Genomic DNA, 13,150 nt, shown 5'->3' on the forward strand with positions numbered 1-13,150 from the left:
CCATACAACTTCCAGGCTCCTACCTTTCTTTCTTCTTTGTTGCTTTCTTGGTCACAGTATTCATTCAGGATTATGGGAAGCTACTGAATATAGGCTGAAGTATAATGAAATCTAGGGAATTCACAACAGTATGGCTGATGCAACAGCTTTGGGGAGCTGCGTGTGGAGGGTGCATTTGGTAGCATACTGTGTAGGTAATCATCTGATAATCATCATCAGTGTGGATTTATTGCATGTCCTATCACTATTAAAACATAAGGCAGATAAAGCTTACCCCATCTTTGATAGAAAGCATTATCATGTTTTCAGTAGCACTTCCTGGTATGTAGTTTATAATTCAAATGAACAGTTTTCAAAACAAATTTTGAGCCTATCATTAGCCCATCCTGGTTAGATATATTTCTCCTCCTTTATTTTTGTACCTTAATTATAGCAATTCAGGATTTGTATTACAAGTACTGTTCCATGAAAGCATTGTAGTACTGCATTCCTTATGTTAAAATTTCTGGAATATATTTCCCTCAGTCTTTAATGTTCTACTTCTTCTCTAATGTTTAGTGTGGGGGGTGTTCCACCTGCTTTCATAGGTTGTTTTTTTGCTACAGTTGCTAAAGGTTACTTAGTTTTGTACAACCCTGCTAAATTTAATAAGCTGCTATTTGCTATAAATCAGTCAATTAGATTCTATTACAGGATCTTTTATTAAGATCTGCATCTTGCATGAAACTTAATTGCATATTTTCCTCCCTTTCAGCAAGCTACATTGAGCGACCTCAGCTGATCAGAGCAAAAGTGCCAATAGTGAAATTCAGGGATAAAGTCAGGCAAGTATTCTGTTCAGCCTAATCTTTTAGACTTTGATATGGGAAAGCATTCTATATGTGTACTGCCCTTACAAGGAGTCCCACCATTTTGTATGTTTATTTGTGTGGTGCTGTAGTTGTTATCACAAGTTTGTAGAGCTAGCATGCAGTGGCAGTCAGCTTATTGCCTTGATGGTCTGAATCACCTCTTATGGTTGAGATACTATTTAGTTCCTGTGATGTGAATTATTTCTGGTGGGTTATTTGTACATAGTGGACTCCAAGTTAACAAATGGTTTGACAGAAAAACAGTGGTAGGAAGAAAACTGTTGTGAAATATAATTTTGCTTGCTGTGCAGACATAACTATTGAGCTATACAAACAACACTGAAACAAACTAGTTTGTGGTGATATTTTGTTGTATTCATTGTATATTCATTATGAAGACATGAGAATAATTTAGTGCATTGCACTAGGACAGATAATGATGTCTTTCTTATTGTGTGTGATAAAAGTATCTGACAGGAAAAAGTCATGCAAACACTGAAATATGTTGATAGTCTGAGTAATGTTCATTGGCTTAGTTTTGTAACACTGATATTTATCAGTTTCCTATAGTAACATAGTTTGATCCTTCTTTGTAAATTGGACTTTGAAAAACTGTAATGTAGCTCTCTTAACCTGTCTGTACAGTTCTAAAATTTTGTAAGCCTGTCTCTGTCTTTTAAAAACAAATAAGCATACTTCTCTGGCCTCTCCCTATGAAAGCATATCACAACATGTTTTTATCATGGTATAACTTTATCATGGCTAGGTTCCTACCCTGATAAAACTAAATCTTTCATGTTTATAATTTGAACTAAACTCTATCACCAGTTGAAGCTTTTGTTTCATCTGAGATTATACACACTTGTTGGAGTTTTCACTTTACACTTTTTTCTTCATTTACACCCAGTCCCATATTTACTTGAGTATAATTGCCTACCTTCTTTTAAAAATTTGAATGTTTTTTACTTTCTCTTCTAACAGTACAGAAGGTTTTTTCTTTCATGCTTCCTGGAAGGATGATACTTGTCAAGCTAAAATTTGGGTTATTTGGATTACCTACATATAGCAATGCTAGTCTTCGTATATAAATGAAATTATACATTCCTGGTCCAAATATTCAATGAGTTATGGGATTATAGCAAGAATATTTTTTCCCCAATTTAAATTAAGAAAATAAACTTTTTTAAAAAGAAACCTTTAGTGTGGAACAGATAGAAGTGATTGTGTGAGAAGACTGAAGTCTTTTTGTAAGCAGTGATTTCAAAAAATAAGTCATGATAATTGTATACCTTACAGATAGGATTTAAAGAACTCTTTATTTCCCACTAAATCAAAGTGTGATCTTCTCAGACTAGAAGCAGCACATTATATTTTTGCAGAGTAAACAGCAGTATTGTTCGCCATCTGATTTTCCATCTTCCACATTGCTTTTGTGGAAGAGGAGTGGTGGTGAATGTCATCGTTTTGGGTTGGGATTTTTTTGGTTGTAGTTAATTTTTGTTTTATTTTCTGTCTTTACAGTTATCTTACTCTTACATAACCTGTCACCACCATGTTTTGTCTTTTTATTTAAGCATTTGTCTCTTTCTAGTCTTTTAGTGGTCTCTTGTCTTTTGTAGGCTAAGATGTACAAAAAATGCATATGCATGCATTTTTTCACAGAGGTCTTGAAAAATTGACTGGATATCCTGTACCTAGGGCACTAGGCCTGTCTTTGCCAAAATTGAAACTAAACATTACAAGCTTCCTGTGAGAGCTGATTTTTTGTTGGGAGTTTTTTTCAGATGCTGGGGGAAGGTGGTTGAATTTGATGGGTGTTATCTCTGTATCTGGAGATGAACATTCTAATGTGTTACCAATAACTGAAATATTTATTTTGTATACAAGTGAAAATGGCTGTTTCCCCTTACTTTGATTCAGTGAATGAGAAAGCATTCAGTTTGTATTTGTTCTCTTTTATAACCTTTAAACTTGGGGGTTTATAGTGCTGTAAAAATAAGAGAAGATCAACTGCACTTAAAAACTTACCATATTTTTTTTGGTAGTCTTTCCCAGGAAATTATTCTAATGCTGGTTCTGCTTCCTGACAAGCCTTTGATCTTACCTTCTGACCTCTTCCAGTTCTCTTTCTCAGTTCATCCTAAACTAATACCCCAGAGAATCCTTCCTGGTATCAAAAGTTGTCTGTAATAAATAATGTATTGCAAGTGTAGTTGGAGAAAGATTTGGCAAAAATTAAGAAAGATATCCTAAGTTGTCCTAAAGTCTAAATTTGTATCTACATGTATTCTTCATTTAAAACAACAATAACATTTTTATAACAAAGGAGTTCAAGTCTTTAAGTGGCTCAGGTGCTATAAACAAAACTAAATCACAGCATTTAAAACTCTGAAGAAAGTTTCTAGAGTTTTATATTAAAATTACTTTTCTCTACATCTGTCATAAAGTAGGTAGTAAACATGCAGAAATTAAATACCATGATGCTTCATTTTTTTTGTCTCCCTAATAGCAATGTGGATTTCGACTTGAATGTAAACAATGTGATAGGGATAAGAAATACATTCCTTCTGAGAAGCTATGCATTCAGTAAGTTTTTATTGTATTTTCTTATTTCTTTAACCTTTGCTTTTAGAGTTTGTATTTTAGTATTGATATTCTATGAAAATTTAATAATTACTATATATATAATTACCTATTTAGCTACATTAAGTGGCTTTAAATTCTTCTTGCTCATTCTAAATACATGGAGAAAACAGCTGTATGTTTTTAACTAAATATTATAATATTCAGAAGATAAAAAAGATTTTTCATATTCAGGTCCATATATCTACTACAAGGGCTACTTCAGGTATTCTGCAGATAATAAGATCATGATAGTAATGGTTATCTAGTGGTATAATCTCCAGCTTCTTTTATTTCCTTACAGCCAATGACAGTATGGATGGCTGATAGCCAGCTATGTCTATTTGCTGTTGCAGAGTCTTTGCTTGGAAAATCCAAAGTACTGCTTCAGTATTTATACTAATCCCGAATCAAAATTGGTTTGTGTCTGCTCAGGAGTTTGCATTTTAGGGAGAGATTGTGAAACAGCCTTGTGAAAGGAAGGTAATAACAACAGCACTCTTAGTGGTAAACTAAGAGTTTCTTTCTTAGCATTGCAATGTCATTTGTCAGATAAGTACATAAAGGAGTGTGCCTCAGCCTTTTTCTTCTAGGGCATTTGCATTTATTCCTTTTACCCTCTTGTTCAGTTCTTGCATAAAGGAATTTCATTCTATTTAGGGTAGGCAGTTACCAATAGAAGCTGCCTTCACTAGTTTTTACTAATATTTCAGTTAAACTAGTTTGTGTTCCATATTCATGTTACTAGGAGAGTCTACAACTTGTCCCGGATCAGTTGGTTAACTGTAATTTCTTCATATGTTCAAGAAAGTGTATGACTGGGAAAGGATTTGCTTCCAAGTACTAAAAATATTAGGAAGTAATCATTGAGCAGTCAGTCACTTCACAAAGTCTAATGTTGATGTACTTGTTTGTAGCTTCTGTCACACATTGTTTTTTGTCAGAAAATCACTGCAGGGCAGACAAGTCCAGATGTGAAAAGAGCAGTAGAAACAGTCCTAGTATCCCACCTTCTCTTCTGTTCTGCTGTGGTGCTCACTTTATAAGGCCAGCAAAGTTAACTTCATGTTTCCTGGTGAAGGCAAATAATATTTCTTGAGGTCAAGGAGTGAGTTAATAGCAAAGGGAGACCTGTGATTGAAAACATTGTCTTCTTAATGTTCTGGACCTTCCTAAATATCATACAGCATATACCTTGTCTGTCTTGTCTTCCTTAGATCAGAAAACTCAGGTGACATAGCGCACACAGAACTCCATACTTTTTATAAGTCATATGAGCAAGGATGGATAGCCTTATATGTATTATCCTGCTCACTTAAATGTGTAGTTGACGGTCCATGTGTAGTTTAAGGCCTTCAACCTGAATAGGGGAAAAAATTATCAAATTACCTTTAATGTGGAAGATGTATTGGTCTGTTTTCCATTGGAACAAATTAGATGCTCAAGCAAACAAGGGACCATCTTAGTGAACATGATAAAAAAGCTAAAACTCAAAAATTTCTGTGGATGCTCTTCTGTCTGTTTTGAAGTTAACTCTTTGGTGTTGGTGCATGAAAAATTGAGGATGATAAGGCAAGCTAACACAAAACGTCCGCAGAAAATGTAGGTAGATTAGGCAGAGCTAGAAGGCAAAGTCTGTGCTGTTACGTTACCAGCAGTTTGTGGAAAGGGGCATGTCTGTGATTAATCACCAGTTTTTGCTAGATATTTTTCAGTTAGTGGAGGCTAGACTTTTTAGCTTTGTGCAAATAATATTACTGAGCATTTTCTTGAGAGGTAGCTTGTATTGAAGTATCAGACAAAGTTTACTGCCATGTTGCACATTTACTTTGTTATATGCTAGTTACATGCACCAGGAGACAGAATTTAATATCTCAAAATGAGGTCAACTAAAAAAAGATCTTTTCTGCTGTGACACAAAATAGCTATGTTTGAAACTGGAACCTATTTGCATTTTTCTCTCATGGAAAAATTCTATTCCAATTAATGCATCTTCATGTGGTATCTGTACAGTACTTTTTTGGCATCTCATAATTGGTGTACTAAGTTACATTTTTTAGTTTAACCACTGGTGAGCAATAATGAGTTTGGTTGTTTCCAGAAGGTGTTCCAGATGTAGTAGGACATAAATTCTGAGAAGAGTACCTGTTCCATGGGCATATGTGCTGAACCACTCTAAATATGTTGAAGAAAAATATGTTTGTGAGAATATCATGCTTGATAGTTCTACAGAATAACTGAGAGCGCCCCAGCTGATGCAGTTGTAGGATGTCTTTTGTCCTCGGGTCCTGATAAGCAGAATACAAAATCTTTGTATGATGATGTCAGGTTAGAAAAAGTACTCCAGAATGTATAAGCTTTTTTTGATGATCTGCTTCTGCATACCTGCAAATAATAAACTATTCTGCAGAGTCCCAGGAGTTTGTGGTGGGTGGTGTTTACCTACGTAGATCAATACTTCAATTAGAAGGTTATCTATATTCAGCAGAAATTCAAAAGATCATACATGGCTTATGGCTGCATTTATGTTTTTCCTCATGAAATGCATATATATAAATTTAAAGACATATTGTATCTAACATGTCATCTGCATAAAAAGCTATTGAAGACAGGGCAAATTTATAATTTATGTTGGTATGCAGGGATTACTGCTGTCATGTATCCTGATGTAAACTTTAGAATCAGCTGTGTCCTCCAGCCACAATAATTCTTTTTCCTGCCTTCCAAGTTTTTATAGCCTAAATTGAAAAATAACATAGGGTCTTTCCTGGCAGCAAGTTTTTTCAGGGAAAATTGGTACAATGAACTGGAGAGACCTTAGAAGTAGAAAGACGCTTTGCAAATTTCCTAGTATACCTCTTGTGGTGTGTCTGTGGATTTTACTACTCAAAAGGCTGTTTGCAAATGCAAGTACTATATTTTGATTTTTATAGGATGGATAGTAATTGGAGAATTCTGTAAGTAAATTCTATAAAATGCCTGTAGAATGTAACCTTAGAATAGAAAACTATCATGTTGATCAAGTAAGAGCAAATGTTGATTAATTGCTATCTAGTTAAATGTACTTTTTTGAGATGTGTTTATTTTACTTGCAGTTGAGAATCGAGTTCGTCCATTAGTACTTGTTATTAAGAAGTGGGCAAGTTTCCATGACATAAATGATGCCAGTCGTGGTACTTTAAGCAGCTATAGTCTTGTGTTGATGGTTTTGCACTATTTACAGAGTAAGTATTTTTTACATGTGTAAACTGTCCCTTTTAAGTTCATATTTGTGTAGTTTTCCTCTTTAATGAAGCAAGTATTTCCTACACAGAAATACTTTAAAGTAAAGTGAATTTTACTCCATTTCTTTAGTGTTGCATTTGTCTTTAACAAGTGGACCTGCTCTTTGGAGACAGAGTTACCACCTTTAAAGAGTTACCACCTTTAAAGAAGTTTGGAAAAAAAATGTACCTGGAGGACACTGTGTAGCTATAAAATAAACTCAAGTACTACGTCACAAAAATGCATAAGTAGTCATCTCTGGCAGCTGCCATTTTTTTCATGCAAAACTGTGATCAGTCAGCTGTCTTGGGAAGATCAGCAGACCAGAAACCAAAGAGGAGCCTTCTACCTGTGCTTCCTCAGCCTTTTCTGTGGGGGGAAAAAAAGCATGGAAAAAAAGACCCTGAGGTGTGGCCCTGTACCCTGTACATGCATCTAAGCATCAGATTTTTAGGTTCTGATATTTTATTCATGCAGGTTTTAAGCTTTTTTCTCCTGCTATATGCATGTGATGTTCCTGAAAATAGCCTAGAATTTCTAATAGTGTGTCCTAGAATTTCTAATAGTATTTTTGTTGATATTGTGGAGAGAAAAAAAGAATACCTTTCTTTTGCACTAGTGTTCCTGCCTTTGTTAGGCAAATTTATTTTCTATACTTATTTCCCTATTATTATACTTATAATAATATACTTATTATATTCTTATACTAATGTAGATGTCTTTGGACACAAGTTTAGTGTGGCTTGAGTTTATTTTATAGATACATCAGTATCTTGTACATGAACTTTCTTCCACATAATATGTCTAATTAACTTGAACAGTAAGAAAAGGAAACTCATAGGGCAAATGCTAGTGGTGTTAATTTTTCCCCTCCCATCCATCCTCGTAGTAAAGCTTACTAAAGCATACACACCTAGATATACAACACCTTGATTGTTTGCTCAGATTTTGTTGCCTTTTAATTTATGTGGTAGAGAACTGGAAAGTATACAAGATGTTGCAGAAACATGAACACCCACAAACAAAAATGTTATTGAAGCAGCTGTGGTAATTTTCTTAGCAGTCCTGGTAGTATATTCTACTCTTTGAAGATATTCCAAGCACGTTCTAAGAATTTTGCTGTTCTGATTCTTAGACCCTATGGAAAAGGGATTCTGTGACATCCCTTCACCTGTAAGACCTTATAAAAGAGTGAACTAAGTCCCAAGTCCAAGACCTGTGTACTGAGTTTATTTTCCATAGTGAATATTGTAGACCAATTTCTTAAACCATGCTGAAGACATGATGTTAAAGCCTTAGTTTGAGGAGTGCTCTGACAGTTCTAGAGCTGCTTGAGTAGGTTGTAATTACTTTGGGATTTTGATTCATCTACAAGACCACCTAATCACAGTGATTTTTTTTAATGTGTCTAATTTATATAGTTCAATAGATGCACTCCCAATCCATGGTTTTCATAAAAGTGACCAATATTTAGATAATTTTGTGTTTGTTAGTATTGTTAATGACTGCATGGTCTTCATAACATATCTGCCGTTTAGCAGACCAGCTAATACTATTAAACTGTATTTGTGTATTTTGTGGGAATTTTGCTAGCAATGCCTGCTAAGTGTGTTGAGCATTTTTTAATAGGTTACATTTGGAGACTCATTATGTAATACTTGGCAGCTGAAAAACACGTTCTTCTGCAGTAACTGTAGACTCGTTCATAGAATTGTATTAGATGTAAGGAAAAAAAGATGAGTGAAGCTCTAATTTTTCATTTAGGGAGTCTAGATGATTTTTCTATAGCTATGAATTCTGAATATGAACTTCAGAATAAAGCTATACCCAGCTGCTATAGAATTTTTCGTGCCTTTTATATATAGTAGTATCTTGGTAAGACCTTCCATTAGCTGAATAAAAGTCCTATTGTACTGTACAGTACTAAATACAGTAATATAAATGTTTCCCAAATAACTTATTTTACAAAATGCATGAAAGTGAAGTTATTGATAAATGTTTTTAAGATAGAATTTCAATGCAACTCTTTGGTGTATTTGATATGATATTGCTTCCATGTGAATTACCTGAATCACAGCAACTTTCACCTTTTTTTTATAGCCTTACCTGAACCCATCCTTCCATCCCTCCAAAAAAATTACCCAGTAAGTGTTTCTTATGGATTTACTACATCATATATGTGTGTGACCCTGCTTATCTAAATATATGAATTCTTAACTATCTCTAACTGGATTAAGTTGAATTAACAGTTCCAGTAGATCAGGTCATTGATATGCCAGACCTAGGTGTGAAAAAGATTATTTGCTGCTTTTGGTAATTTCTTTAATGAAAATTGTTATGTATGGGAAGATCTGACACACAGTTAGAAGAAAGTGCTAATGAAAACCGCTGACCTAATTCTCTTTATGCTGACCTAGAAATATTCCTGTGTCAGCTATAACTTTCTGGTTCCTGTATCTTCATGTGTTAAGTAGTGCTTTTTCATTCAGCTCTGTTGCTTCAGAATTCCTTACCTTCCTACAGCTCTTGAGTTGCCTGGTATTTTCATGTGCAGAAAGTGAACGATACATGGTTTACTAAGGAAACTTGAGACATCACAACATTTGACTTCAGTCCAAAAAGAAAGCACTTTTTTGGAACTTTGCTATTGTAGTCAGATTATAATCTGTTCATTTCTGGAGAGGTCAATGAATCAGTATGCTTTGGTCCCTCCAGAGTTAGGAGTGTAATAGTGAGATTTAATCTAAGAAAAATTATCTAGAAGTAAAAACTGCCCTCCTCAATATTTACCTGTGCACAGAAGTGCTATTGCTGAATAATTCTATGCTGTAATTTATTAACAAAAAATGCTCAAATGGGAATATTTAGTGGTTCTGAACATCAGAGAGAAAATACTGTGGTGTCAGCCATTTTGGGTAATTGAGATAATTGAGATGCAAAAGAAAGCATTGAGCAATAATTCACTGCAGTTTTATTTATGTGTTGTAAATCTGCTTAAGGGATCCTGTGCTATATTTTTATGGTCTTTATCTTTTCCTGTCGTTTTTTTATGGTACTCTATACCTTCTAGTTTCTTCATTGGGAGTGCTGAAGAGTTTTTGAAACTATCTTTCATTTCTTGTATCCTTAGCTTTATCTGATAGCTTTTTGAATTGCTAGATTTGCTAGTTACATTTCCTTAAAGTTTATGTGCTGTAGTGTTCTAAGTTTTGTGTAGCATGTTATTTAGAGAAAAGTGTTTACAACTGACAACTTTTGACTCTTCTGTATTTATAATGCAGATATTTATATTTGTTGTGTTCGAACTTTGTGGAGACCTTCAGAATACTGTAGAAATATTAATGCCTTCAGTCATTAAAGCAAATGTATATACTACTTAAGCTAAAAAATCTAATTAATGTAAATGCAAAGTTTTATCTTGTGTTGTGTGAAAATGGTAAATGACTTGCAGGTGAGCACTGCTGTAAGAACTGCATTTTTGCCCTGTTTTGATGTAGATTATCCTTGGTGTTGTTCTTTCTTATATTTGGAGAATTGATGAAATATTCTAGAATTGCTAACAAGATTAGAAGAATATTTTATGCTTGCTTACTGCAAACCAAATTGCAAGTATGTTTTTGATCTACTGTCTCCATTAGGAATATAATTAAATGTTTAAAAATTATGAAACTTGAAATTTCTGAATACTGATATTTCAGAGGAATTTAAAGTGAAAAATACAGCAAAACAATTTTGGTTCTCGTGGCTTGCAGTAATAATTAAAAAGCACGGGCAAATTTCATTATCAAAAGAAACCATATATTTTTCTTATGATTGTAGCTGGTCAGAGTTGTGTCTCTATACAAAAACTATACAAACATACTGCATCTTCCCTATGTACATCTACACACAGTTTTTCAAAATCAAATCTGCAGCCTGAAAATACTTCCATGATATGGAGGAAACTGCTTATCTTAAATTGTTGGTACCATATAGGAGAGACATGCTTACATAGAGGAGGAAACAAAAGACAGATTCTGTGCCTCAGTGAATCCCTGCTACAAATGTGAAGGGTGAGAAGTCATGGAAAGCCACCAGATTTGCCCACTTTTGCATTCTATTGTCATAGAATTTGGTAGTTTCCAGCTGGCACCGAGCTGATGTGTTTTAGCAGCTACTAGTTTAAAGGGAGTATCAGACCACATCAAATGCAGGGTTGTATTCTGGGGCTTCCCATGCCCCCTAGCCAGGTAAGGTAGATGACAGTAGCCGACCAAGTGCATTCATCAGTTTTGAAGTCTATATAGTATGTGCTTCCATGTCAGTACTTCATGAATAATCTCTAGAGAACCTGTGGTGGATTAAACCGTTGTGGCTGGTGAACATGGCTTTCACTGGCACTCACAAGGAAACTTGTGCCTGACTCACCACTGTTTCAAGAAGTCTGATGTTTTAACTGAAGTCAAGATGAAATTGGGTTTCCATGAATGCTCTGGATGGTGAACTTCAAGGACTCTAGCATGAGCACATTTTTGTTTCTGCTGCCTCAGCTTCATGTCATGTCTTGCAAAGGGTGGGGCAGAAGGTGGAATGGTCCTTAACATGAGAGTCAGCCCTTGGAAAGACGCAGTTTGCTTCACACTGAGTTGCACTTTTAAAATATTTAAATATGAGTTAAGTACTCGTTTATAGGACTGGGGAAAAGAATATTTTAATTGTGTTAAGACATTATGCTGATGTAACTACTTAATTTTTTTGAACAAGGAATCTTGTACATTCAGAGTTAAACTCACTATACATCAAAATACTCAAATATAAATCTTATTTTGATGTACACTTTTGTTTCTTTCCAGTGTGTAAGGTGGAATTAGTATACTTAAAAGCATTATGTAGCTTGAACATGAAGCATGTTGCTGAATACTGGTATTTCTTGAGAAATCAGCCAATCAAAGTAAAAATTAGAGATCCAGCAAAAAAGGCAAAAAACTTTCAGGTCTCTCTTCTGTGGTATCTTAAAATAATGGAGAGCTCATTTATATTTGTTGCTCAATCAGATCCTGAATCTAATTTCTCTCTCTTAAGACAACTTGAGGCAAAGAGACAGTAAGCAAAATAGGGACTAGTTTTTAATAGAAGCTGAATTTTTTGCCTTCTAGAGCAAGTTAAGGAAAGAAAATGTACTTCCAAAGGTGCTTTGTAATTACATTTTTTTAGCAACGTCACCTATGTGCAGAATCTGTAAGCCGTACCTTGTTTTGTTTGTCTAGTTATTCCCTGAGTCCCTCTAGTGGGAAGGAAAATACTGTTATCCTTGTTTTACAGCAGGTGGACGGAGATGAGTTGAAGCTAGGGGATTATCATGGGTTGTCTGTGGCAAAGCAAAAAAAAATGTCTTGGTGTCCCTTAGCTGGTCTGACCTCTTGTTTACTGGACACAGAGTGATTCCTTTGTTAAGAAATGACCTTATATTATATTGTTGGTAATTGAATTACTGAATTATGGTATATCTTGACAGAAGCTGTCACTAAATCTTGCCAATTTTAAGTAGCAATTAATTTGGTTTTACATGTAGAACTTTCTAATATGGTAATAGCAACTTAAATAACAAATTTTCTGTATTTCAGAAAGGTGAAACACTTGGTTTTGCCTTCTCAGTGGGGTAATCAGCAACCCACAGTGCACAAAAAATAAACCTACTAACAGTATCACAAACATGTGATTAATACATTGCTTTTGTTTCCCTTAATAAGTCTTATTTTCTTCCAGAAAAGTCCTATCAGTTATGCCTTCTAGTTTGCAATACTCAGTTGTCTTTTTAAGAGCAATTTTTATAGTGACATACCCACTAAATCAAGTGGAAATGAGAATTACTTATATGCATCTCTTAAACTAGGTCGTTGAGGGTTTTAATAGTTAGCTGCTATAGCCTGTAGCCTGTGTTTGTACTAATGTACGTGTCTAGAATAATATGTGTGTATTTGCTTGAAAGCAAAAGCCTTTCTGAGTGAGAAAATCTTTGATTTGTCTGATATCTTATTGTCTACGAGTAAAAAAATAGCTTATTTTTAGGAAAAAAATAATAAAATAAAGCCTAACTTTTTAGCTGTCGAGGCTATCAACCTCACTGTGATGGCAGAATTCTCTTGCAATTGAGAGGTTCTCAGACAATTAAATATTCAAAGTTTAAAAAAATGAATCTTGTCTTCCTTTTCTACTACCTCCAAACACTTACAAGTCATAGTAGACATCTGTTGTAATTTTGTTGCACTTCTGTTTTGTATTTTCTTAGGTCAGTGGCCGATTTTCTTCTTCCTTTCCCCTTCTCCCTTGTATGTTTCTTCATCAGCTGGTGTACTGTTAATTCTAAATTCAATTTTTCTGACTCTTCCTGAGTTTTCTGTGGGGATGGACAAGGAATGACTTTCACTGTAGTA

The 13,150-nt window shown here is 34.6% G+C and overlaps 1 protein-coding gene across 3 annotated transcripts in view; it reads left to right on the plus strand.

The window, feature by feature from the left end:
• TENT2 (terminal nucleotidyltransferase 2) overlaps window positions 1–13,150 on the plus strand; it is a 44,761-nt gene that overhangs the window by 10,621 nt on the left and 20,990 nt on the right. For all 3 annotated transcript variants that reach the window (XM_054651663.2, XM_054651666.2, XM_054651662.2), the window contains exons 8-11: window positions 755–824; window positions 3,361–3,437; window positions 6,569–6,697; window positions 8,838–8,881. In XM_054651663.2, coding sequence (XP_054507638.1) covers window positions 755–824; window positions 3,361–3,437; window positions 6,569–6,697; window positions 8,838–8,881 — 320 coding nt within the window. The remainder of the gene's footprint in view (window positions 1–754; window positions 825–3,360; window positions 3,438–6,568; window positions 6,698–8,837; window positions 8,882–13,150) is intronic.

Source organism: Agelaius phoeniceus, chromosome Z (assembly GCF_051311805.1).
Source record: "Agelaius phoeniceus isolate bAgePho1 chromosome Z, bAgePho1.hap1, whole genome shotgun sequence".
In the NCBI taxonomy this organism is placed as follows: Eukaryota; Metazoa; Chordata; class Aves; order Passeriformes; family Icteridae; genus Agelaius; species Agelaius phoeniceus.